Below are 26,472 nucleotides of genomic sequence, written 5' to 3'. Positions count from 1 at the left end.
CAGTTGACATTTTTATTCATTCTGTTTCAGACAATGATGGGACGGAAAACAGTGTTTTTCAAACAAGCCAATCAGGAGAACACCTCAGGAGTCGAAACGGCCCAGACTTTCTAGAAGAGGAGGAACGATCGCTGAGGTTGAACCGCAGACATCATCTACCCCCTTTTGCACTAAAATTGTGCTCGGTTTGCTCTTTGTTGGCGCGTGTTACACGTTTTAAGAACATAATACTATAGATTTACTTGAACAGAACTGCTTTTGATGCAACCGTCAGATGATTACGTAGGTCTTATAATGAATTAAATTATTATCAAACAATTTACACCTATGATGATAAATAAAAATGATTTTAGAAGGACGAGGCATCAAGCAACTGTCCAATGCGATACATGAGTAGGCTATCAGCATGTGCGTTGCATTGAACATTTTCAGATTACATATGCACAAGTTTTGTTGACAATAATCTGAATGAGTTACTACTCAAATATAGTTTATTTTGCGTCAGTCTAGCCACTTCTTGATCTGAAAACTGGGACTGAGAACATGATCTGACTCCGGCCTTTAATGTTAGCAGTTAACAACACCTTCCTGAATTTGGTTAACTTACTCAAAAGACTGGTTAAAGATATAGGCAACTTCACATTGTTATAATTCACAGACAAAAAGTTGATATACAGTATTTATTTAACTAAAGCTGGATTACCTCAATTTCCATCCAAGAAAGGCATGAAACCCAATAACACTGCAAGCGAGGAGCATGTGACAAAACTAGATTGCTCCCAATGTAATCGACATCAACAAACAACAAGCATCACTGAACTAGGCCATTTTGTATCATAATGGGAACAATATAGTTTTGTTGCAATGCACTGCTTGCTTGCAGCATATGCATGGTGCAAAAAAAAAAAAAAAAAAAAAAAAAACATTTGTACCAATTTTACTTGCATTCAAAGCTACACAACATCAAACTAATTAAAAGAGATCAAGGACATTTTTCGGTTTTCAAAAACACCAACGTATATTGAAGGGTTTAAACTAACAAATTAAAATGGTTTAGTGCAAAAATAAAAACAACTGATATGACAAAAACAACATAATATACAGAAAGCTGGATTTCAAAGCATCAAATCAACTAATCATCTTTGTTGTCATATTTAATTAATTACCTAAACCATAAAACTAACAATCATCTTTCTTTTTTTACGAGGTATAACATTCTGGCCGCACTTCTAAAGAGACATTTTATGGGAGAGTCTATAGCACTTGAGATAATAGTAAAGTTGAAATGTTGAAGGCCATTGGAATTGCAGCAAAGCAGAATCTTGAGGGCTGAATACATTTGAAAACTGCCAGCTAGAAGGAATCTTCAGTCAGAGAGAACACTCAACGTTAGCGTTATTACACCTCAGCTGCCATCTTTACACAGAGATTAAGGGGACGATTTACAGTGATTGTGGTTTCAGAGATACGCCAGAAGCCAATTGGTCTTGGGCTGGTAGTGCAAAAAGCTGTTTTACTCATGCTAATGTTCAAGTTTTGTTGTTGTTTTTTCAAATGGCCTCACAAAAAAATTATAATCATGTGATAAACCAGCACCAAGCAATATCATTTTTCTACTTTCTACTTAAGAGAGAGAGACACAAAAACATATCACGTTACATATAAAAACATATCACAAACAGGATCACATTTTATCCAAAAAGCATTGAGAAAACAAAGCATATTTTTATGACTATTAAGATTTTTTGGATTTACATTTCCGCTTCCCAAATTGTCATTACCGTAATGTACCACTCAAGTTTTTTTTTTTTTCATTATTCTCAACTACTTCAATATAGTATACTTTTTTTATTTATTATTAAATCACCATAAATTAGTCCATACCACAAAGCTTTCATGATTTATAAATGCTTTACAATATTTCTTTTCACATTACAACTTTTTTTTATTTTTTTTTTATAATGAGAATAAGGGAGATATTGTGCTTAATTAAATGAAAATATCCCAAATGCAAAACGTTTAGTCTAAAATAGACTTAATTTTCTTATGCTGATTTTGAGGTGACGTGACCTGGACATGTTCTTGATAAGATTTCATGAGATTCACCCTAAAGTTGCATTGTAAAAATGATAACTGCCTTGGCAAAACATCCCATTAAATGTTCTTCTAAGAAACCATTGTGGACCTGACAAAAAAAAAGAAAAAAAAAGAAAGAATCCATAATTAAAAAAATAAAGAAAGTAAAATATAAAACATGAAGCATGATATCCATGCCATTGCTGAGGCTCGTTCTGCTCTATCCATCTAGAGAGAAGGGCAGACGGATCACGTTAAGAGGGGAAGAGGCCAGATCGCACAGCTGAAGTGCTGTTACTGGCTAACCCCAGACTTCTGCTGCACCGGGACGGGAAGGGGAGCGCAGAGCAGCCATTACTTTTTTAGTGATTGTACAAAGTTCCAAAGGTCTTTGATCACCTGCAAGAAAACAAATGGGGGGAGAGAAAGAGAAAGAGAGAGAGAGAGAGAGAGGAGGGGGAAAAGGATGAGTTGGTGAAGCTGGAACGGAGTTTCTCTGATGTAGCGACTCATTTGGATGGTTAATAATTAGAGCTGTGTGAGTCAGTTTGGATGAAAAACTTCACATTAGCGGTGCGTCTGGGGTATAACTACAGCGCCGAGCCCAGAGGAAGGGGGTGCAGTCCTTGTACATACCAAAGGGTATGACTAGTGCCTCTCTTTGACAAAGACATGTCTCACACCTCTTTGCCTGCTGTGCTCCCAAAGCCGTTTCTGCTCGAAAACACACTCTCTCACACACACACACACACACACTCCACCCGTTGTACATCTGAGAGGACACCTGCGCAGCAAAGCCTGACACGCTCCAGCCTTGTTTCTAGAACCGGCGCGCAGGGCGCAATGCATCAAATAGCTCATAACTCATTACCGACCAAAACACGAAAACATGTAAACTCCGTTCCAAATCCTAGTGAGCTGCCTACTTTCTAAAGGGGCTTTCGCACCGGAGGAACCTTTTCATAGTTCCTCTTCCTAGAACTATTGGCGGAAGTATCCAGATTTTGGCGTGTTCGCACCGCAGGAACTAGGAATGATTTTAGTTCTAGGAATCTTTTGGAGGAACTAATTCAGCTCCTACTTCAGAGTCGGGTCTAAACCAGCACTATAGGAGCTACCAGTGACGTTAGCGTGCGCTGATTGGCCGAACGCACGTGAAACACCACCAGCCGCCATTTTAAAAAAAGCTGTGTAAACAGATTATAGCCATATTTACTCCAGAAACTAACGAACATGGAAAACAACCTTTACGCTGAGGAGAAAATCCAACGCAAAAAGGGACCAAGCGAAACATGATTATGTATTTCTGCTCAGCTAGCAAAACTGCACATCAACCACACGGCATACGCTAATAACTTTTCATTACTGTCGGTCTACTTTATATGTATAAATAATAATAATAAAGTGTTAGACAGGACTGTTAGACAGATCGTAAACGAATGAACACGGAGAATGCGAGCATTGTGTGGCTCTGGCTGGCGTTCTCAGCGCCGTCAAAATAAAAGTCACAACAACAAGCGCGGCTTACATCACTTCAGAGTTCCTACTGGCGTTAATGCAACCAGGAAAACGTTCCTAGGGGAACCAAAAGTTCTCGGGGAACCATCCTGGTGACTAGTTCCTAGAACTACCTGGTGCAAAAGCCCCTTAAGGCAGCATCCTACCTGAAAAGGGACCTCATAAGTAATAATAATAATTTGTTACATTTATATAGCGGTTTTTCTGAGACCTCAAAGCGCTTTACATAGAAGGGGGGGAATCTCCTCAACCACCACCAATGTGCAGCATCCACTTGGATGATGCGACGGCAGCCATATTGCGCCAGAACGCCCACCACACACCAGCTTACTGGTGGAGAGGAGACAGTGATGAAGCCAATCAGTATATGGGGATGATTAGGAGGCCATGATGGACAGAGGCCACTGGGATTTTTAATGACCACAGAGAGTCAGGACCTCGGTTTAACGTCTCATCCGAAGGACGGTGCTCTTTGGCAGTATAGTGTCCCCGTCACTATACTGGGGTGTTAGGACCCACACAGACCACAGGATGAGCGCCCCCTGCTGGCCTCACTAACACCTCTAAGTGATCTTGAACCAGCATAATGCTCCTCGAGGGAAGCACATAAGGGACTCAATAGAATTGATGATGAGCATAAAAATACAAAACACACATTTATTGGATAAAATAGTCAATTTTAATAGATTTACTGACAATTTTAGGTATTTAATAAAATGTGAATATATTTATAATCAACACTTGACACATTTAACATCTATTGGAATAGCGGTTTATCCTGTAGCATGTCTATAATTCAAGGTCAACCGATATATCGCCAAGGCCAATAATATCGGCCGATATTTGCCATACGGTTTTCTGTAGGGCCGATTAGTGTCAGAAGCAGGGCTTTTATTTTGACAGTGCTGAGAATCAGTGCCTGCAGACGCGCTGGAGATCCCATTCTCCATCTTCGTGCGTTTACTGTCTTTATTTAACAGTTCTGTCAAACAATTCAAATGCAAACACTGTAATACTTTTTCATATACTGTTGGCATTCAGCAAATATGCAAATTTGAAACAAGTCAATATAGAATAAACTGTTTAGTTCATCTTGTGTGCATAGCCTGCATAAAAACGCATGTATTTTGTGTTTGGTGGTCTGTCTATGCAAAGGATCAAAGCCTTGTGAAATACGGACAGGATAGTTCGGCTGTCACTGGACAAACACAAGCGATTATTTAATGTGAGAAATTGTTATGCACGTGTAATTTAAATGTTCTTTTAATTAAATGACCAACAAACTAATTTTTAGGGGCAATGTGTTTTAAAGGGATAAAAGCATCTTCCAAGTGTGCTTAAATATATATAAAAAATAAGATTACAAAATATTAGGGTAAAATTAGATCTTTTGTACCATTTTTGTACTTTTGTACCATTGGTACCACTAACACACACACACACACAGACTCTCACACTGACATTTGCACTCTCTCGTGTGTAATTCATCCCGAGAAAATAGGAGCTACAGCAGACATGATAGTGCACTTTACTTAAAAGAGAGATTTTTCTCTTTTGACCCAACCGTGGCCATTTGTGAGGGCTGCTTTACACTACTGCAATATTTTAGGTCAACACCCAGCCTGACACATTCGACTGCAAAAAAAAGCTCTAGACTAAAAGAGACAGCGAGAGAGGAATGAGTGAACGAGGGATTTAAATCACAGCTAAAGATGTCAGGCGTGACAGCTCCCTCCTGTTCTTTTGAATGCCAAGAGGTCAATCAGTACATATTTCATTTGCTGATAAAAAAAGAGAGCGGCAGGAAGATCTCAGTATGCCACCCCCCAACCGGCCCACTAAGACAGAAGATGTCAAGGCGTAAAATATACTCGAATCAAGTATGTGAACGTAGATGCGATTATTTCACAGAGTTTTTAGCTAGCTATCTGAATAACAAGACATTTCAAGGCAACTGTATCGCTCACTTGAGGTTTGTTTCTTCACAGTAATGGTAAACTTGACGTTGTTAAGTATGCCTTAAATTTCCACTTTACTTTTAATGTAAGAGGAGGTATGGTCATTTGTAACTTGAATGTGCGAGGCTTTCTGTGCCATTCACTTCCAGCTATTTTACCCGTTCAAAAACCCGTTCTTACGCTGCTTGATATTACTGGTATCATATTATTTTAATGTATAATCACAATCAAACACTGGCTTGTATTGCATATGGTTTTAACGTTTACAGCATTTTGTTATGCTTCAAGTTATTAATCTATAGCGACTAATGAATCGTAAGCCTCGCACGTTCAAGTCAAGTCAAGTATATTTTAACAATATAGATTGTTTCAAAGCAGCTTTACAGTGATAATAGGAAACTAAAGTAACAGAGATTGTTTTGGCAGCTCTAGAATAAAGTTATTGTCCAGCTTAAGTTAGTTTTGATTGAAAATCAATTCAATTTAATTTAATTTTCAATGAAAATTCAAATTAATAAGATGGATATTTGAGTATGTTTCTGTATCTCTCTGCAGGCTGAAGAGTGTCTCATCTTCTGAGCAGAAGAATTTTAATCTTTTAAGTGGACAGTTCTTAAATAAAGAGTGTTGATCCGTTTTGTCAGGGTCATACATGCATTTTATGCAACGTAAGAACGCTAGAAATACTCCAGCCATAGGGTGACAGTGCTTCATGAAAAAAGTGATACTCACTTGTTTATCAGAGATCTTGAAAGCGCTTCTAGCGTAGTTCTCAAACTTCTGTTCCGTCTTTGGAAGTGGCCTCCCCTGTTTCAGAGAAACATATTTTTGCAGAAATGAAATGGCCCTTTTTCATCACTTGTGTCTCTCTGCTAAGTGTTGAGCTCATCCTGACTCGGAGCCAGAGCGCTGCTGCGGTGATGAACAGGCTGAGTCGTTGGGTGTTGGACGCACTTCAGTGAACTCGCATTTTTTTGTGGCCTTCACAGTAATTCCACTTCCCCTTATCTACAGCAGACCGAATGAAATCACACGGACACAAATCATCATATCTGCTCAACACAATCCATCCGCTGTATCCTTCCAGTTTCAAACTAGATATTACTGCACAACATACTAATCATCTCGCTCTCCAGTTTCTGGAGTTTCTAAAAAGTGTGCAGCAGAGATGTCTTAAAGGAATATTACAGTTTTTTTTTTTTTCAACCTGCTGTCAATTACCACATACAATAAGTGACCCCTCCCTCAGTATATACACTACCGTTCAAAAGTTTGTGTCAGTAAGAGTTTTTTCATTCAGCAGGGATTCACTAAATTGACCAATAATGACAGTAAAGATGTTCTTTTTTAAATAAATGTTGTTCTTTTGAACTATTTTGCTGCTATGTGAAAAAAATCGTGCAAATAGCGCCGGCGCGATTGCCGACCCCAGAGGGTTAGAATCAAAGATTGCGTATGTTAAACATCTACTTGCAATATTGCCTGCTTGGATTCCTAGTGCTTGTACTGTTCGTTTTGACAAACTGGGGAATGAATCAAAACTATGGTCTGGTACTCAACAGCACATCACATATGCGGTAAATACATAAACGGTGGTGGGGGGGTCCTAATTATAGCATTATAGCATCTAAATGTCATGATGTGTAAAAGAATCAGTATCAGTTTCAAAAACATACCGATGCCGTGAGAGATCACGATGATCAGAAGGCTCTTACGAAGCGGAGGATGTGAGAATGAAGAGGGTCAGTGGTCAGGGGTACTGAGTGAATGAGAGGAAATGAGCAGGTGGACTCAGAAAGGCTGGTTAATCCCGATGTGCTGATGTCATATAGCTGGTCATTCTCCCTCCGGCCTTCAACTCAGACGCCTCATTAACATCTGACCATCTCATCATCTGCTAAGTCAGCGTACTTACTGTTAACACACGGCATGTGTGCGTGTTTGTATGCATGTCAGGGCTAAGGCATGTGTGTGATTACGGAAGAGAAATGCATCCACAGTTAACAGAGAGACACGTTTTAACGTAGAAGGGAAGTATTCGTATTCGCATGAGTATTCGTACCTCTTTAGATGCTGATGTAAGTTTGTCTTTGACCTCACTAAGGCTGGGAGTGCTGGGACTCTTCCCAGAAGGCCCTGCTGGAGACTTGTCTTTTACTTTCTGTGGTGTCTGTAAATAAGAAAAATGCAAATTCTGTTAATCTAGACAAGTTTCAAACAAACAGCAAAGTGTCACACATCTCATGCTAGATATTGACAACAAAAGGCATACATTAATAACATACACCAACTCTTGACTCGTCCTGTTAACCATTAGTCTAGTCTGGCCCACAGACCTCTGCACTAATGACAGCACCCTTTGACAAATTTAGAGGGGTACAAATGATCCTTTTATTGCTTCCATGCAGGAGAGAACAAGCCCAAAGCTCTTAGATGTGGCGGTGGGACGGCCGCTCTGCCAAGAGGAGGAATAAACCACTTGTTTTCAGTGACAAGACCCTTATTTCCAACACCTTCGTGTTATATAGCAACTTAACAACTTAATGTATCAATATCACGCAATTTCGTTTAGTATATATTAATGCTATATCGTATTATATAGTAATAATATATTAATGTCCTTTAATACAATAACCAGGGATGCTGCAAGGTTTTCTCAGAACTAACATCACATTTCAGTCATTTTTGCAATTTACTGACATTTGTGAAAGAAACTGGTTTCAGAGCTTCCAAAGCACTATATAATGACAATGTATCTATATATCACTATAAATCACTATATATGTATTTATAAATAATATCACATTTACCGGTAATGTCCGAGAACAAAGTTCACTCACCAAACCCCCTCTTTATTTATTAATTTATTGTTAATTTTAGTTACATATTAACTTTGTGTTTATTCTTTTTTTATCTATTCCTTTTTTATATTAATTTTTTCTCTTTCCATCCTTTTTCTCCCTTCTTTATTCTCAGACTACTGCCTTATATTTATATACTGTATATTAAGATACATGACAGATAGAGAGGTACACATGCACAACTTCACACCAACACACACTTCTCATAATCACATGTGAAACCAAACTTTGTTGTTTTGATGTTTCAGACTTGTTTTGTATTTACAATGTTGTCTCACTATGTCTGACATGGTTTAAAATAATTCAGGTCTTCTCGGGTCCTGAAAAAATGGCTACAGTGCACATTTCTCAGTGGAATCATAATTGCAAAAATGGAACCATAAAAAGGTTCAGGTTTCGGACAGAGTTGATGTATGAAGTCATTTAATGTATCAAGTACACACAGGTGCTCGGATGGCTCACACAGTCTGTGTTGGTGCTTTAAAGGTAAAATGTTTTACGTGCTGACTGAGGCTCTGTCATAGTATAGAAGGTCTGAGATATTGTGAGGGCAAATGTCTGAACTATTAAAACTTCCTAAAGAATCTGGTGTCCACCCTCTGAAAGAGTGGGTCTGTGTCTGCTCATGGAGCACAGGTGTGTGTCCAGCTTTCAGCAGAAAGAGACTGTCCCTCTGCAGACTGATGTAAGCGCACACACACACACACACACACACACACACACACACACACACACACACACACACACACACACACACACACACACACACACACACACACACACACACACACACACACACACACACACACTGGCCTGTCCATGCATGCAGCCCAGCCAAGAATCCACACTGATTGCAGGGTTACATTGATGGACAGAGCCTTGTTTTTCACAGCGAGCGAAAGAGAGGTAGTAATAGAGGGAAGAAATATAGATGGAAAGCATAAAGGCTTCTAACATATGGGATTAAATGAATGCTTCAAATTACCTCAGACAGAGCATTTTAAACATTTTAAAGCGAACCTAACGGAGACCAACGTGGAAGGAATGCTAAAAATGGATACTGAATTCAGTGTTGTTAAAACCTAAATCTATAAAAAAAAGAATAAGAATTGAAATAAAGCTAAAATTAAAATATTCAATGAACAATTTAAACTAAAAAAAAATAAAAAAAAACTTCAATGTATGATATATGTTGATATATTGGCAACTAGATGAAATAAAGTAAGTTGAAGTACTAAAAAAGTACTATTCAGGTAAACATCCCTCAAGAATACACCAGAACTTTTGGTCGTGCCAGATGAAAGTGGAAAGTGAGAGAGGAACAAAGTAAAGGACAATGTATTCCAGTCTTGCTTTGTAAGAACAAAATAAATAATCCCCTTTTCCTCTGTAGCGATTGACGAGCATGCGATAGATCAAAAGGTATCAGATTAAAGGACAAATGCACTCACCACACACACACACACACACACACTGACTGGCAGAGGGCCAGAGAGGCCCGGTGTGGTGCAGTCATTATATAGCAGGGCGTTTTTGTGTGTTGGGAAAGGACAGCTGTAGAGTTAAGACAGCTGACAGACAGAGAGTGCAGCGAGCTTTTTAATCTACGCCAGACACTGATTACAGATGCCAGGGGACGGCACTTAATCATTAGCACGCTAGCATTTGATGTAATCAGCTGTCCTCAATACACACACACACACACACACACACACACACACACACACACACACACACACACACACACACACACACACGCGTGATCAAGCACATAACTTCAAAACTTTACTGACCTTTAACAATCAGGGACATTATGAAGGATCTTGTGCATTGTTCGCAGCTCTTTTACACTAATGTAGTTGTTATGTGTGTTATGACAGGTAACGGTCTCTGCTGCCCAATAGGAATCGACTTTACAAGCGTTCATATAGCAGTCATCTCAACCTCTTCTCTGCACATATTGTCAAAACGTCTAACGTACTCGGCCACGCGTATAACAAGAGACTCATAAAACTTGTCTCGCATTTTTGACTCAGCAACTATTTATAATGTTTATATTTGATGTACATATACCAGCGGTCAAAAGATTGAGGTTTGGTAGATCTGCATTTATTTGATCGAAAATACAGTAATCTTGTGAAATATTACAATTTAAAATTTATTTTAATATATTGTAAAATGTCATTTTTTTCCTGTGATGCATCATTACTCCAGTCTTCAGTGTCACATGATCCTTCAGAAATCATTCGAATATGATGATTTACAGCTCAAGAAACATTTCTTATTACTATCATGTTGAAAACTGCTTAAGATTTTTGTGGATTTTTTTTTTTTTTGCATGATTCTTTGATGAATAGAAAGTTCAAAAGAACGGCATTTATTTGAAATTTCTGCAGCACTAGAAATGTCTTTACTGTCACTTTGATTCATTTAATGTGTACTTACTGAATGAAAGTATTTAATTCCTAGGGTGGCATACAGATTCAGCGTTAAATACGTTTGCCTATCAAAATAAGCGATCACATGTCCAAAAAAAAAAAAACAACTAGTGATTTAGTCAGCTACATTTTCACTCAAGTCAGTAGAAATGCAGGCGAGTACACAGATCATTATGTTGAAAAGAGGTAATCAAGTGACCAACCACAATACACAATAGCTGGGCGAATCTCAAATCAGTCAAAGTGGATTATACAACAGTGCAATTGCCAAAAATCAGCCAATCAGAATGGAGACTACCATTTTGAGTAAGCTTTCACCAAAAGATGGTCAATGAACAGTCTGTGTTGTGGCTGAGGTTGATTAACAAAACTAAACCGACTGGACTGGACATTCTTGTATTCTTCATGACAGCCGTTCACAGATGAAAGCATCTCACAGTTATGTCCCGTACTATTGTGCTAAACTTGTTTCTACACGCAAATACAGTCTTATGAAGCATTCCACAACTGTTCGAGCGTGTCATTGTGAAATGCGAGCGATTTCTCTTCATGCATTCATACAGATATACAGCACTCCGATGGGAGAATGTAATGAGCCGGCCACGCTTTAATGACAGAGCGCTCGGTTTCCGCTCGCCTCATGGCCTGCAGGGACACCCAGCAGCTCCAAGCCCTAATGATTTCTAATGGCAGAGGAGTGGCAACCGGAAACAAGGGTGTGGAGAGCGACGAGTAGGAGTGGCCGACCGGAAGCAGAAGTGCAAAGAAGAGCCAGAGTTTGAGAAAGATGGGAGGATGTCTGCTTGACTATCTAATCTCGCAAGGTGTTTTAACAACCACCGTCTTGCACCAGAACGTAGCCATTATGGAATTAGCCAAAAGTGGGTGCGCGCTCACACACACACACACACACAGCCCCCTGGGTGTTTCTATAACAGTAGGTAATTAGTGCTCCTCACGTCAGGCATCTAAGATGCTAATAACATGCTTACAGAGTCTTACATTGTTAGGTCAAGTGAACTGCCAGCGGGAGCGATGGGAAACTCATTTAGACATTATGTGGGTGCTTACGTGTTTAAGGTGGTCCGGGTTTGAATGCCAAAACCAAAGGTCACCCTGAAAAGGTATATAAACCTGTCCTGAGGGAGAGCGTTCCAGGGGTCAAAGGTCAGACAAATTTAGTGGTGAAAGTTCAGTCTTGCTTTTGTTAGTCACCTGTCTTTCTTGTCACCCGCAAAAATCGCATAACTTGCCCTCTTAGGTAATTGGTCATTAGGTATGTGAAATCACTTTGGGATGTTTGAAAGGCAAAGCTTGATGGACATTTACGAGAATATTTCAATCTGGTAATTCCTCGAGGACTCAACAGAGCGTTACAGTGACCGCCCACTTTTTGGACAAGATTTTTTTTTTTTCACAGGTAATTTTCTCCATTTAGGCATTTGAAAAGCTCAGTGATTAATTACTAAACAAAAAAAATATTCATTAAAACTGATTGATTTATTTACTTTTTTGATTATTTGTTCAATGCAACTGCCTTTGCTTTGGCAAGAGAGAAAATGTGTGGAGGAAATGAATGATATTTTTACTTCCCAATGGTTGTGCTCAACTTCTCTCTCAGTGCATGTCTTTGAAGAACTCACACTGCGTGTATCGTTCCTGTTCCTGTGTCTTTCTGATTCAGCACCACAATTATGCTGAAAAAAATCGACATCAAAGAACATTGAACCCCACACAACTGCGTGTGCACCGGTCAAAGGAGGAAAATTTGTGATTAGAAGAAAGTCTGGTGAACGCATTTCAGATTCCGAACATCGGTCACCCTGCCAGAAGGCCGTGGCTTTGAGAGTAGTTTGTTGTTTTAAAGCAGACCACAAATGACCCTTCAAATTGGACGTTTTGGGATTGTTGCCACCAGCAGCTAGTTAAGTGCGCTTCACCATTTCCTTGCATGGGAAAATACGATGTCCCTTTTCCATGACCTAAAAGAAAACCTTTGAATGTCAAGATGTTTTTCTCTAATGCGCTTGATTATTAAAAGTGTATTAAGTGCATTCACTCCAAAAAAAGACACTGGAATAATGGCTTTGGGATCGTCGTGTCCTCTCAAGACTGGGCGGTTTTCAGCTAATCACAGCTGGAGTTTTGAACGCTGTTGCACACATTTATCTTTAGGGGTACTGCTGGTCTAATTCACATTTTGCTTTTGGCGGTGTTGGTTGATCGTAAACAAAGACAGGCCGTCTCATTATCCCGTGGTTTTCTCTGTGTGGCTGCCATGCCGTCGGCGTCCTAAACTGCACCTGGACGTTTGGTAAGAATTACCTCTGGCATCCAACGGTAGACCTTGGCTTTTGGTTGGCACGGCTTGGCAATTTGGGAATGGGATGTGAACTGAATACCAAAACCTGAAACCCAGACGGCTCCTGACCCAAACAAACTTATCCTGAAGTAGATCTGGGCAGTGTGACGGTATATACTGTGTGACCGTAAAAAATGACTTTGAATCAAACTTGATTCTATTGGGATATTATACCATTCCCATGAAATAAAATGACTCGTGGCATTATTGATTTGAAGATTCTAGTCATACCACATCACATTTTTTTCAAAGTAAATAACTTACCTGGGTTTGGGGCTTCCCTGATGTCCCCGCTTTCTTGTCTGAAGAGCCGTTCTGCTTATCTGCACTTTTCTTCTTCTCTGGGGTCTGGAAGAATGACAGAGAGAAAAATCCCAGGTTAAAATGAGCAGAACAAATATTTAGCACGTGTCAAAGACAGAGCTGCTCCAGTCACCTGTCAGGCTCAGCGTTAGAATCATAACAGCGGATAATGTTTGTGAATTGAGTGATTGTGACGGCTTTGTTCTTCGGTGATGTAACACAATACGCTTCTCGGATGTTTTTTTCAGTCAGACTGTCAGACAGCCGTGATGAAAGAGAGCAGTAATTTGTAGAAAACGTAGCCTGTTTAGTCACGGCCTGAAGGGACCACAGGACACTGTCATAGCTCTATAACTCTATACATTGGGAGAAAATAAAGACGAGCAAAAGAAATCTGGATGGGAGAGTTTACACTTTCCATGAACCCTATATGTATGTGTGCTATGCATCATTATGCCTTATTAACTAGTTATATGGTTATAACTATTTACAGGAACAAAGTTAATACATTATATAACCTATACATAGTATAGTACAGTCTAGTATATAGCTATTCATTAAAATGCATTACACTCTTTAAAGGTGCAAACATGAATAAGCATGCATTATCTTTAGAAAAAGATGCATCATCCCACTTTTCTCATTTATAATGTGTAATTTGAACAGTGTTTTATCCAGAGTTCATAGAAAGTGTTTGGGCCTGATGGGACAGAGGGAGTGAGAGATTGAAACGCTGTGAGAGGAGAAGAAAGCATTCAGGACGGAGGGATCAGAGGAGATGTGGAGTGTGTGACAGAAGTGCTCGTCTGTCGTTCCCCCTCAGGGCAGGAATCAGTCCTCACAGAGCAGGTATGTACCCGCTTTGATCTCTAAACACATACAAAAACACACTGTCACGCTCTCTCAAACATTTAAATACAAAGCAGGGTTATCGGGTTTTAGTAGGGTTGTCGCTTTTAGTTTAGTTCCCAAATTTTAATGGTGCATAAATTGTTTCAATTGTGATTTTCACTACATTACTGTTCAAAAGCTTAGATTCGGAAACATTTCTTTATGCTTTATACTCTCCAAGGCTGCATTTATTTGATAATACAGTAAAAACAGTATTATTGTAAACTAATATTATACCCATTTAATTTTGTAATTACTTTAAAATGTAATTTATTCCTGTGATGCAAAGCTGAATTTTCAGCATCATTACTCCAGTCTTCAGTGTCACATGATCCTTCAGATCCTATCAATGTTGAATACAGTTGTGCTGCTTAATATTTTTGTGGAAACCATGATTTATTTGAAATAGAAATCTGAGATGTCTGAGAAATCATAAATGTCTTTACTGTCACTTTTGATCAAGTTAATGCATCCTTGCTTTCTTATCCATATGCATTCTCTGACCTAAATTTTTGAATGGTAGTGTATATCTATAAAATGATTGCTTTTTAGATAAAAATGGACAAGATCTGAGCTACTTGAATGAGGCACATCAAACTTGAGTTGACAGAGCGTTTGTACCGAGTATTGAGAGACCGCTGAACCGGATCTAAACCAGGTTTGATATATCTGGATTTGTCAACTCTAAACCGACTCTGAAACACAGAGTTTGTTCAGATAGCTTTGGGCAACAGGCCACTGGGTTGCAAGTTTTAAAAACAATAACAAAAACAACTTGGTATTTAGTTTTTGGCCATTTAGTAAGTTTTTTTTTTTTGCTTTTTTTTGCTTTTTTCTAATAAAATTATTTAAAGCATTTTTAACTGACGGTTTCTGTAATTTCTTTATATCAGATTCTTCAACGTAGATAAAGAGCCACATGAAGTCATCGACACATGTAAAAGAGAACGAAAGCAAGTCATGGGCAGAGAGAGGTGAAGTCATACTGTCTGTAGTCGCGTTTCCATTACAGATTTGCGCAAATGTTTTGCGCTATTATCTAAATATCGATAAAAAACTATTGCGAAATGACGGCGTTTCCATTAACCGATGTTATGCGACTAAAACGTCCTTTTTTCTCTCGCGATAAGTCATTCCAAAAATCACGGCAGCGGACGTTGGTTTATATAATCTCACAGCCACCGCATTAGACATTATTATTATTAATGGAGGGAGACGTACGTGTTATCCAAGCATTAATGGCAGGGAAAGACCCTTATTCCAAACGAAATATAAGGAGTTTCTGGGTGTTTCACCCTCATTTCTGCGCTGAGGTTTTGATTGTGGCATTTCTTTGAAGTTTAGAATCCAGTATTCCTATAGGCTAATTATTGTTTCTTTTATGAATTTAATAAAGAACTCTGTCTCCTATTCCAAACGATGTAGGCTGCTTTTGTGTCCATTAGTTTTTTCCTTTTTAAACCCGTAATTGAAAAACGAAAAATAAACGGTTGTCTTTTTAAAACGCAAAGTTGAACACCACAATTTTAATTTGAACTGGCTACACCAACTGCTGCGCAAAAAAGTAAATATCGACAAATTTTCAGATGTTTGTTTAATGACTTTTCCCCCCTTTATTAAACATGTAAAATATTCACAAATTAATATGGAAAACTTGTTGATTTTACTGGTTTTCTAAGGCCAAATTAGAACCTGGAATTGACATTTTCCCGCAGTGCTGAATAAGAAAGAGCCATTAATATTATTAAACTATTGTTTTCTAACTCGGCTAAAAACATCTCCATCTCCGCTGTTAAGCAGATGCTCTTTTAGAGAGAAATGCACCTTTCATACGGATTACTTAATCAGAAGAAAATGTATAGCTTTCGATTCGAATTTGTTCGTTTTAAAGTGGACATTTCAAGCTTTAGCTACATAGGCTATATTTTGTTTCAGTTCTCGCGCTCCAGTTCACGGAGATCATGAAAACGCGCCTGATTGTTTTATTTTATTTTAGCCTACAAAAGCACAACATTTTCTTGTTATTGTTTACACAAATAAACGTAGTTACAAATAATGTATTATTATTTTCTGTATGACCAGAAATTATAGAGTAGGCTATATTAAGTTGTTTCACTGTTAATAGGAAAATGTTCACGCCCGCGCCTCCGTGCCATGTAGTGCGCGCTCCACACTCCACACATACCCTTAGATATGCGTCAAAATATTGTGTTTATTTGTGATAATCTCAGCTCTGTATTATTATTGTCTAACCCGTATGAATGACATTTGACGAATTGGTTTGTTCCTTTTTTTTGGATAAAAGCCTCATCTAAATATGTAGCCTATGTTATAATGATGATAATTATTATTATTTGCGTACACGGACCTCAAACACACCGCGTCTTCTAAGTCAGGTGACTGTAAATGCGCAAAAACTGTTTCCATTGCAGTTTTGCGAAATATTCCTTTTTCGAATTGGCTGAAAAACCTCCTCATGCGAGCGTAAAAACTTTTTTGCGATAAACGAGAGTTTTTGCGAAATTGACGTGTTTCCATTGAGCGTATTTTCAATTCGCAATTTCAATTTGCGCAATTTGAAGGGTAATGGAAACGCGGCTTGTGAGGCTTCCTAGTATACATGTGATCATTATGCTCCAGACAGATGAAAACAGACAGACAAGCGAAGGACGCAAACAAGGCATGATAAAGATGCCACAAGACACTGAGGTTTGATACATGTGACGTGAGAGAAGAAGAACATTTGTTACATGAAGAGACAGACAGAATGTAAAGTGCTCTATAAACTGATGGAATAATAACAGGTGGTGATGAATGTGTGGTGAGGGTACCCCCCCTCCTCTCTCTCTCTCTCTCTCTCTCTGGCAGAGACTGGCACCTGCTGGTCAATCTGGTATTCATTTGAATTTCATTCAGGGCAGCAGTGGTAACATGCAGCAATATAACACACACACAACTCTTCAAAAGTTCGGGGTCAGTAAGACATTTTTTTATTTATACTAAGACACTAAATTGATCAAAAGCGATTCATAATTTTACAAAAGAAAGGCAAATAATTGTTGTTCTTTTGAACTATATTTATCAAAGAATTCTGAAATACTAATTAGGCAACAACTGTTTTTAACATTGATAATAATAAGAAATGTGAGTAATGATGCTGGAAATTCTGCTTTGAACGTTATTTTAAATTGGAATAATATTTTACATTATTACTGTTTCTTTGATCAAATAATAATACATAAGTTATTTAAAACCTTACAGACCCAAACATTTTGAAAGGTCATGTAATACACAGCATTTCCTCTTTCCTGAATCTATGAACAGCACGAAACCGCAAGACTCACTTTTTGAGGGGTTTTGATGGGGCTCTTCTCAACAGTCTTGTCTTCTTTGTCATCGTCCCTGAAAAGGAAAAGACAGAAATGGAGACTTTCTTTGACTTATAAACGAATAAAAATAAAAATGATCCCTCTCAAAGTGAAATCTTGTTCACTAAGAGTATAAAAAACTTTCAACAATCAAAGCAGAAGTTATAACTGAGTTCTCACTCTTCGTCATCATCATCATCGTCGTCATCATCTTCCTCGCTGTCCTCATCTTCATCGGAGTCCATTTTCAGCTTTTTCTAAAAACACCAACATTGGAAAAAGGAAAAAAGTTTAGCGTTCTGGTACTAAAACCTATTTGGAAAAGAGTGGCGAGCTGCTGAGGCAAGAATAACCAAAATATATTCATTTTTAAAAATATATTACAGGTATATTATGAAATATTTGTACGTTAAAATACATTCTCTTCACCCAATTTATAGTTCACTGACTACTATCAGAATGCCATATGTAGGTTCCTCTCCCCCAAAAGTGAAACACTGAGCCCTCAGGCACCATCAAAACATTAAGAGTGGTCCGCTCAGATCCGTCAATCTCTTTTCAGCTCAACCTATAGCGAGAGTTTGGGGCGTGGCTTCTGTAGCAGCCGGAGCCAGAGGGGGACCATGGGTGACGCATTATATGGGAAAAGACATTTAGCATAAAGGAGTGCAAGCCACATTTCACAAAGGTTAAACTGGTCATGCACACGTCAAAGCAAACGGGATGTAGCGATACTACATGCTACAATGGACGCTTCAATAAAATATCATCATGCACCCATTCAGAAAGACAAATGTTCTAGTTTATATTAGACGTGCCCAGTGTAGACAGACTCAAACATCTGTGACGCGTCATGTCAAAAAATGGGAAGGTTTATTATAAGTGAGACCATCACGTTGGTTCGCTCTTGACAGAGTGTTAGGCTACTCAATTGCTTCCTCATGACACATAGCAACACAGCTAAAAGTTTTTGAACCTTTTATTGAAAGTAGCCTACTCTTAACTGTTGAAACATGCCTTTACAAGCACCCGTAAGAGCGACTACTCACGCAGGACGAGCTAAAGTTTGCAAAATATGCTTTATTTTTGTAATTCCGCAAAGGGCCACTAGTGTCACAGAAATTACATACTTCACCTTTAATCCAGTAATTTGTGACTTATCTTGCAGTTGTCAGCATTTTATAAAGCCAAAAAGCCATTAAAGGCTGTGCATTACAGTATTTTATTGTGAGTAAATCACAACAACACTCCTAAACCCTAGTAAAATCACTATAAGTGACAGCCTCTCATGGCTTATTGCTTCAGTAAGAATTCTGGGATCATTTCAACACTCTGACAAAATATTTCAAACAGGCTCTCTGAGTATCACAGTGATGGCAAGCTGTTGCTTGTCTTAGACACTTATCTAGAGGATTAAGTGTGTATTGAACAATGTGTCTCTTTATTGAGACTCCATGAAAGTCAACATGGCAACCATACACTTTTCTGGACACCTTAGTTAAACCCTTTTCATTTCTTATGAACAAAAGAAAGAAAGTGCCTGTTTCTGTGATAAATACATGGCAAAACAATTCCAGTACAAATATCTAAACATTCTTAAATCGAGATACAAGGGGTGGTTGATTTTGATTTCACTTTTCTAACTTTAGTTAGTGTGTAATGTTGCAGCTTGAGCATAAACAACATCTGCAAAGTTACGACGTGTTAAAAGTTCAAAGCAAAGGGAGATATTTGCTTTTAAAGAAATTGCATTTTAAGGACTACAACAAGCGACTGGTAGGGACTACACGACATTCCTCCCGGGTTAGTGACATCACCAACCCCAATATTTACATAAACCCGCCCCTGGAACACGATTTATAGATTATCAAAACATATGCTAATCAATTACTAGAAGATAACTACACATAAGTTATATAAATTCATCAACTAAACATTCAGAAATGTTCTCTACATGTCACTTTTTCTTGAGTCTCTCCATCTTTCTGACTCCGGTTTAACATAAAAGGCTAAAAGTTTTTGAAATTTTCAGTGCATGTCTGTGTGAGGTAATCGAAGCTGCTAAGGACAAGAGCTGTTGAAGCTCCGCCCCCTGTGCCGGGAGCAGCAGCTCATTTGCATTTAAAGGGACAGACACAAAACGAGGCGTTTTTGCTCACCCTCAAAAAGTGACAAATTCAACATGCTATATAAAAATATCTGTGGGGTATTTTGAGCTAAAACTTCACATACACACTCTGGGGACATCAGAGATTTATTTTACATCTTGTGAAAAGAGCATTATACTACCCCTTTAAGATATTAAGTCTGTCAGTGGGGTAAAAAAATAAAAATGATAATTATGAGGTGAAACAAGATTATAATTCTTACCCCACAGGCCGATATTTTCCCTTGTTTTAAGTATAAATTCACTTAATTCTGATCTTTTTTTTAATTTTATTTAAAGCAAGACTTAATATCTTCTGTCATTTTTCTTTTTTTCTTTCAAGTATATTTTTATCTAAGAAATTTTAGATATTTTTAATGGAAAAAAGACAAAAAATACTAAGTAAGAAAATCTTTTCTTTTTTTTGCAGTGAAAAGATATCTACAGTAACTATTTATCTTAGATACTGTAGATATCTCTATGTTTTATGCATAGAGGGGCCAAATTCTGCATATATGTACCATTTAATATTTAAATGAAGTCTACTTATTTTACTTCACATTTAATGTTGGGACAGTCACCATTTAGTAGTTTTAATTAATTAATTATAAAGTGAGATTAAAAACAAAATCACCTGAGGCACTTTTGCGAGGGTCATGTTGGACGGTCTCTTCACTGGTGATGTGTTATTCTCCTCCTCTTCCTCATCCTCATCATCTGATTCCTTTACACCTGAAAAATACACAGCGATCTCCAGACATCAATAACTATGGTTTAAATAAATACAATACAGCTTCACATGTCAAGGTTCATATGACAAAACCAGTCTGACATATGCAAGTGCTGCACTTGTTTAATATCCGGAGAAGCTGAAACTGCCTGAACAGCCTGTGAAAACATATGGAAGCGATTATATCCGCGCAAATGGTGTCACATGGTGCTGGTTAATTTATTCTGAGTCCGTATGGAGAGTGCAGGGCCCTTTAGGACGGCTGGATTAGTCCCATGGACATCCCAACAGGTACAGAGAAACATTCCATCAGAGAGAAGAGTAAACAACAGAGGCAAAAGACACACTTGGGAAATGCTCTTTCTGAACTCTCTGTTTTGACTAGTCATGTTCAGTCCTAACAAATGTGGAAAGACAAAAAGGTACTCACTGACGAAATGCTGACCGCTGATGTAGACCGGACCCCCTCCAGACCGCAGGCGAAAGGACACAGGAGGAGTGACCTCGAAACCGCCCAGACTTAGCTAGAGGGAACATACGGACACACATGTAGTTATCCAAACTGAGCGGAGAATGATCCCTTCAACAAACTCAACACCACACACAGCTTACATCTTAAACTTACAATTGTTTTTTTACATTTTTAATAAATTAATACTTTATTCAGCAAGGCCAAGAAAGCACTAAATTGATCAAAAGTGACAGAAAATACATTTATAATGTAATAAAAGACAGACATTTTGAACTAAATGCTGCTCTTTTGACCTTTCTATTCATCAAAGATTTCTGAAAAAAATATCATCACAGTTTCCACCAAAAATATTAAGCAGCACAACTGTTTTCAACATAGACATATAAGAAATAATAATAAATTATTCTTGAGCAGCAGATCAACATTTCAGGGTGTGTTCACATTTCTAGTTTCTGTTCTCTTGGTTCTTTTGGTCCAGAGACCGCAAAAAAAAAAAAAATGACACTGGCTCGCTTAGTGTTCACACTATCATGTTTAACACCAAACCTACAGATACTAAACAAAATCCAGCATTTATGACAAAACGTCTAAAACAATGCTGTGTGCGCTGGGCTACATGCGCGAGCTCGTTGTGTGTGTGTAGTACATATGGTGGTATTTTAACCATCTGAGAACTCACGAAGAGCATACAAAATGTGGACAGGAGTCAAAACAGCACCTGAACTTTCTCCGTCACACACACAAATGAAGATCTGCTGCGAGGAGACCGCAGTCCCGACACCTTTAACAAACTGAAATGGGTAACAGAGCCTATGATGAGAAGAACCAGGCATGCTTGAGCATTTTGTCCTTTTTAGGGTCGCATCTTGTTGCATCGCATACTTTTTTTGGTTCGTTCAGATGTCTTTGGTCTGTGTTGCATGCATATTTCAGTTGAACCACACCAGAATTCATTTGGAAACAGACCCTAAAAAAGTGGGTCTTGGTTCACTTGTCAGGTGTGCACCGCAGCGTTCACCAGGGTTTCCCACCAGGGTTTGTTTTAATCGAACCTGCCTTAGAATGATTTCTGAAGGATCACATGACACTGACACTGAAGACCGGAGTAATGATGCTGAAAATTCAGATTAGTTTGCCATAACAATAATTTATAGAATTTTTAATTGTAATAATATTTAGCAATTTGACCATTTTTTTTCTATTTTGAAATAAATGTAGCCTCGGTGAGTATAAAATACTTGTTTAAAAAACATAACCAAACTTTTAAACGGTAATGTAAGTTGTTGTGTCTTAAAGGAATAGTTCACGCAAAAATGAAAATTATCTCAAAATGTATGGCCATCCTTCTTTCAGCCAAACACAATCTGAGTTATATTAAAAATAGCCTGTCTCTTCCCAGCTTTATAATGGGAGTGAATGGTGGCTGAGATTTTGAAGCTCAAAAAAGCTTCAATAAAGGCCTTCTGAACATTTTTGTAAAAAATATGTCATGCGTCGGGTCAGAGGTCACTCTTCCACAGGAACTAGACTCGCGGAAAGCCAGTGTTTATATAAAGTTATAAATATGGATATTCACATTTTTCTTACAAAAATGCATTGCTTCACTTCAGAAGGCCTTTATAAACCCCCCGGAGTCATAAGGATAACTTTTATGATGGATGGATGCGCTTTTTAGGGCTTCAAAATCCAAGTTACCATTCACTCCCATTATAAAGCTGGGAGGAGCCAGGATATTATTTAATATAACTCGATTGTGTCTGGCTGAAAGAAGAAAGTCATATACACCACCCAGGATGGCTTGAGGGGGAGTAAATGATGGGCTAATTTTATTTTCTGGGTGAACTAACCCTTTAAAACACGTACTGTTAAAAAAGGCTAGGCCTACTTGTTGTTTATCTGGTAATTTTGTGCAAAATCAGAAGATAAATGATTCCCACCACAAACAACCAAACCAAATGTGTTTCCCAGAAAGAATTCACGACTGGGAGCCATCCTGATCATTCCATGCCAGTACATCTAAGACAGGCCTACAGCTAAATATCAATACACAATTGCGCAACTCGCGAAATACAAGCCACGGCCAAAAATTCTGAATGAACATTCCACTGCACCAGGCAACGGCACTCGCATCCATGGCAACCAGATGTAAACAGCTGAGGGCGCGATGGTCTGCTTAATGCTTTAAATGACAGCTATTTAACTGTTGTAATTACGCTGAATGGCGAACAATCCCTCACGTCCAAAATCATCTCAGATGATCTGTTTCAACATAAACGCTGACTGATGAGTTGATTGTCTCCCGAGCAATCAAGACAAAACCTTGTAATCGAGGCACAATTATTGCCTGACTCTTTTTTTGAGTCAGATATCCTGGGGCGTTTTCTAATTTTGGGGATTGAGTAAACTGAATAAATTCCAAGATCTTACAGACAGGGTCAAAATGACACAAACAGAAAAAGAAAAGGGCTTACAAACATGGAGATAAAAGCAGATATGCTCTAAACTCGATGACCACAAGGTGTGAAGGAGGTCAAAACACCAACATTAAAATTCCTGAAACTCCCGCCACTGTGATAGCCTAATCATACCACCAAGTTGGTATTTATCCGAACACAAATAGAGTTGCAAATTCTGCGTTCTGTTCGCACTGAGCCATAAAGCACAGATTCCTCCCAGTTCTTTGGAAATGCTCATGTTTTCCATCGCTGATATAAAACAGAGGCGAATGTGTGCTGATGTCATGGAGAGCTTGTGTCTGCTGTCCTGATGATGCAACAATGGCCCAGCCCCTTCCATAAACAACCTGTCAATCACAACTTGACCAGCCTCGGCACAGCTGGAATTTTTATTAGACACATTCTTCCAATACCATAAAACACCCATAACAGGCATCCCTCCACAGTATAAATCCACATTCAAAGTGTTATTGAGGGCATAACAACACTTGGCTGTTCCAGTAACACTTTAGGATAAGATCCCATTTTAGTTAACGCTAGTCAATGCATTAACTACACATTTGTTACGGTATGTATTAATCTTTGTTAGTTCATGTTAGCGTAGGTCCATTAAATAATATTAACAGATACAACTTTTATAATGATAGATAGATAGATAGATAGATAGATAGATAGATAGATAGATAGATAGATAGATAGATAGATAGATAGATAGATAGATAGACAGACAGACAGACAGACAGACAGATAGATAGATAGATAGATAGATAGATAGATAGATAGATAGATAGATAGATAGATAGATAGATAGATAGATAGATAGACAGACAGACAGACAGACAGACAGATAGATAGATAGAGCGTAGGTCCAATAAATAATATTAACAGAAAGATAGATAGATAGATAGATAGATAGATAGATAGATAGATAGATAGATAGATAGATAGATAGATAGATAGATAGATAGATAGATAGATAGATAGATAGATAGATAGATAGATAGATAGATCAGTCTTTGGAATGTAATAATGTGTATTAGTAAATATTAAAAAACACATTCACTAAGATTAATAAATGGTTTAGAAGTATTTTTCATTGTTGGTTAGTGCTAATTCATATTTAATTTATGTTAACAAATGAAATCTTATTGTACAGTGTTACTGCATTCTTGTTTTACAAAATAAATGATAGTAAACTTGTAATATCACCTGCAATATTTATTTCTCTGCCAAATAATTTGATTTCGTTTTTGACCACAAAAGTGTTTTGAAGTAAAAGTCTCTCAATGTAAGGAACCTTTGGTTACACTTTATTCGAAGGATGTCCTTGTAATTATACAAATAAAGGGATAGTTCAACCAACAATTCAAATTTAACCGAAGCTTTCTTACATTGGCCAGCTTATACATTGGAATCAGCAAAAAACAATCACTGAATCCAAACTGCAGTAGAATAACTTTTGAATCACGCATTAAGGACTAGATAAATTACTACAAATAGAGGTGTTCATGACATAAAACTCTATAGAGATGGAGCCTAGCACACTTACAGAAGGCAGAACGGACGGCTTCAGGACAGCGAGAGTGATTTTGGTCGATTTGCCACCGTAAGTCAATCCCTCCATCTCCACGGTGTGGAATTTATCCTCCGCCTCTGCACCCAAACACACCTGAGAACACAGGTGAAGACGTACGCGTGAGAGAGGAAACTGCTTCGTTCATGTGAGATTACAGGCAATTTAAATAACGCATCCATAATATGGATCTCTTGCACAACGATGATGAATACTGACAACAAAATTGCCATCAGATCCAAGCGGATAATTCTACAGATACTGTGACAATAATATTATAGAACTGTATGTAATGTTATAGAACAGAATGTGATCACACCAGAATAGAATGTTTTAGAATAGAATAGAATTCAGAGTTAAATAATCCAACTCACTGCACCTGCTGATTTCACATAATAATCATGCATTTTTACCGGAGTTAAGATTAATTAGGGTCTAAAACCCACATGGAGTAGAATACAACAGAACAGCAAAATGATAGAGAACAAAACAGAAGAAAAGTGCCACATCACATGATCAAATATTATAGATTACAATAGAAAAGGAAAATAACATAAACATCAGTTCACAAACTCCACATTTATCTTTAAACTATTCCATGCAGGACTGGATATGTGTGTTATTGTTGAGTAGTTTTATTAATAATTCATCTTCCTCACCGCCTTGAGTGACAGCTGATGTTCAGACTCATCATCATCCAACTCAACTTTGTGCTCTTTCTTCTCTGCTTTCAGTGAGCAACCTACAACAAGACGACAAAACGTGTGTTTTATTCAACAATGTTGTAAACATGATGCAAACTTAAGGAAAAACCCTCCTCAACGATCAACAATCCCACACAATACACAACATCCTTTGTAACTTACAGGCTGTAGACACGAAATCATAGCAAACATAAGAGGAAAATAAATACTCATAGTCCTCTTTTTCTTAATATATTGGAAATAATATTGAAAGTAACATGCATTTGTATAAACAAGAAGCTATTAACAAAGACATGTGGCTAGCTGCATTAGCCACAACTCTTTTATTACACTGCAATACTGCAGCAGACGCATGTATATGATATACTACATGATGGTATATTATTGAGCATCGCACATATATGATTATGCAACATGAGGGTTTATTTCAGCTCACCAAACAAATACATCTGAGGTCGGCTGATGTCTTTAATGTTATCCTCCATTTTTTGCGCCACAGAAGGTCCTGTTAATCGTAGTTCCGGCGTGTGATTGACAATTGAATGGACGAATGAGAGTGCTTAAAGTGGGCGGGCTTTTGGAAGTATCATCCAATAGCATGCACCATTGGTGCTTC

General features: G+C 38.1%; 1 protein-coding gene across 2 annotated transcripts; it reads right to left on the bottom strand.

Moving 5' to 3' along the window:
* npm1b (nucleophosmin 1b) lies at positions 1-26,472 on the bottom strand. 2 transcript variants are annotated; one of them, XM_079631191.1, is made up of 11 exons: positions 26,293-26,460; positions 25,812-25,894; positions 25,129-25,248; positions 21,082-21,175; positions 20,556-20,653; positions 17,956-18,032; positions 17,752-17,809; positions 13,478-13,561; positions 7,615-7,722; positions 6,285-6,359; positions 1-2,475 (listed from the first exon to the last, which is right to left on the bottom strand). In XM_079631191.1, exons 1-11 carry the CDS (start codon positions 26,339-26,341, stop codon positions 2,431-2,433), a joined length of 891 nt encoding a protein of 296 aa, XP_079487317.1. In that variant the 5' UTR covers positions 26,342-26,460; the 3' UTR covers positions 1-2,430. The 2 variants fall into 2 exon arrangements, with proteins under 2 accessions (XP_079487317.1, XP_079487318.1); XM_079631192.1 differs by lacking the exon at positions 1-2,475 and adding an exon at positions 4,223-4,576 and having other exon boundaries at positions 26,293-26,472.

This window comes from Phoxinus phoxinus (assembly GCF_949152265.1).
Source record: "Phoxinus phoxinus genome assembly, chromosome: 12".
Classification (NCBI taxonomy): Eukaryota; Metazoa; Chordata; class Actinopteri; order Cypriniformes; family Leuciscidae; genus Phoxinus; species Phoxinus phoxinus.
Note: the sequence above shows the minus strand (reverse complement) of the source record. Positions and strands in the feature narration are given on the sequence as shown.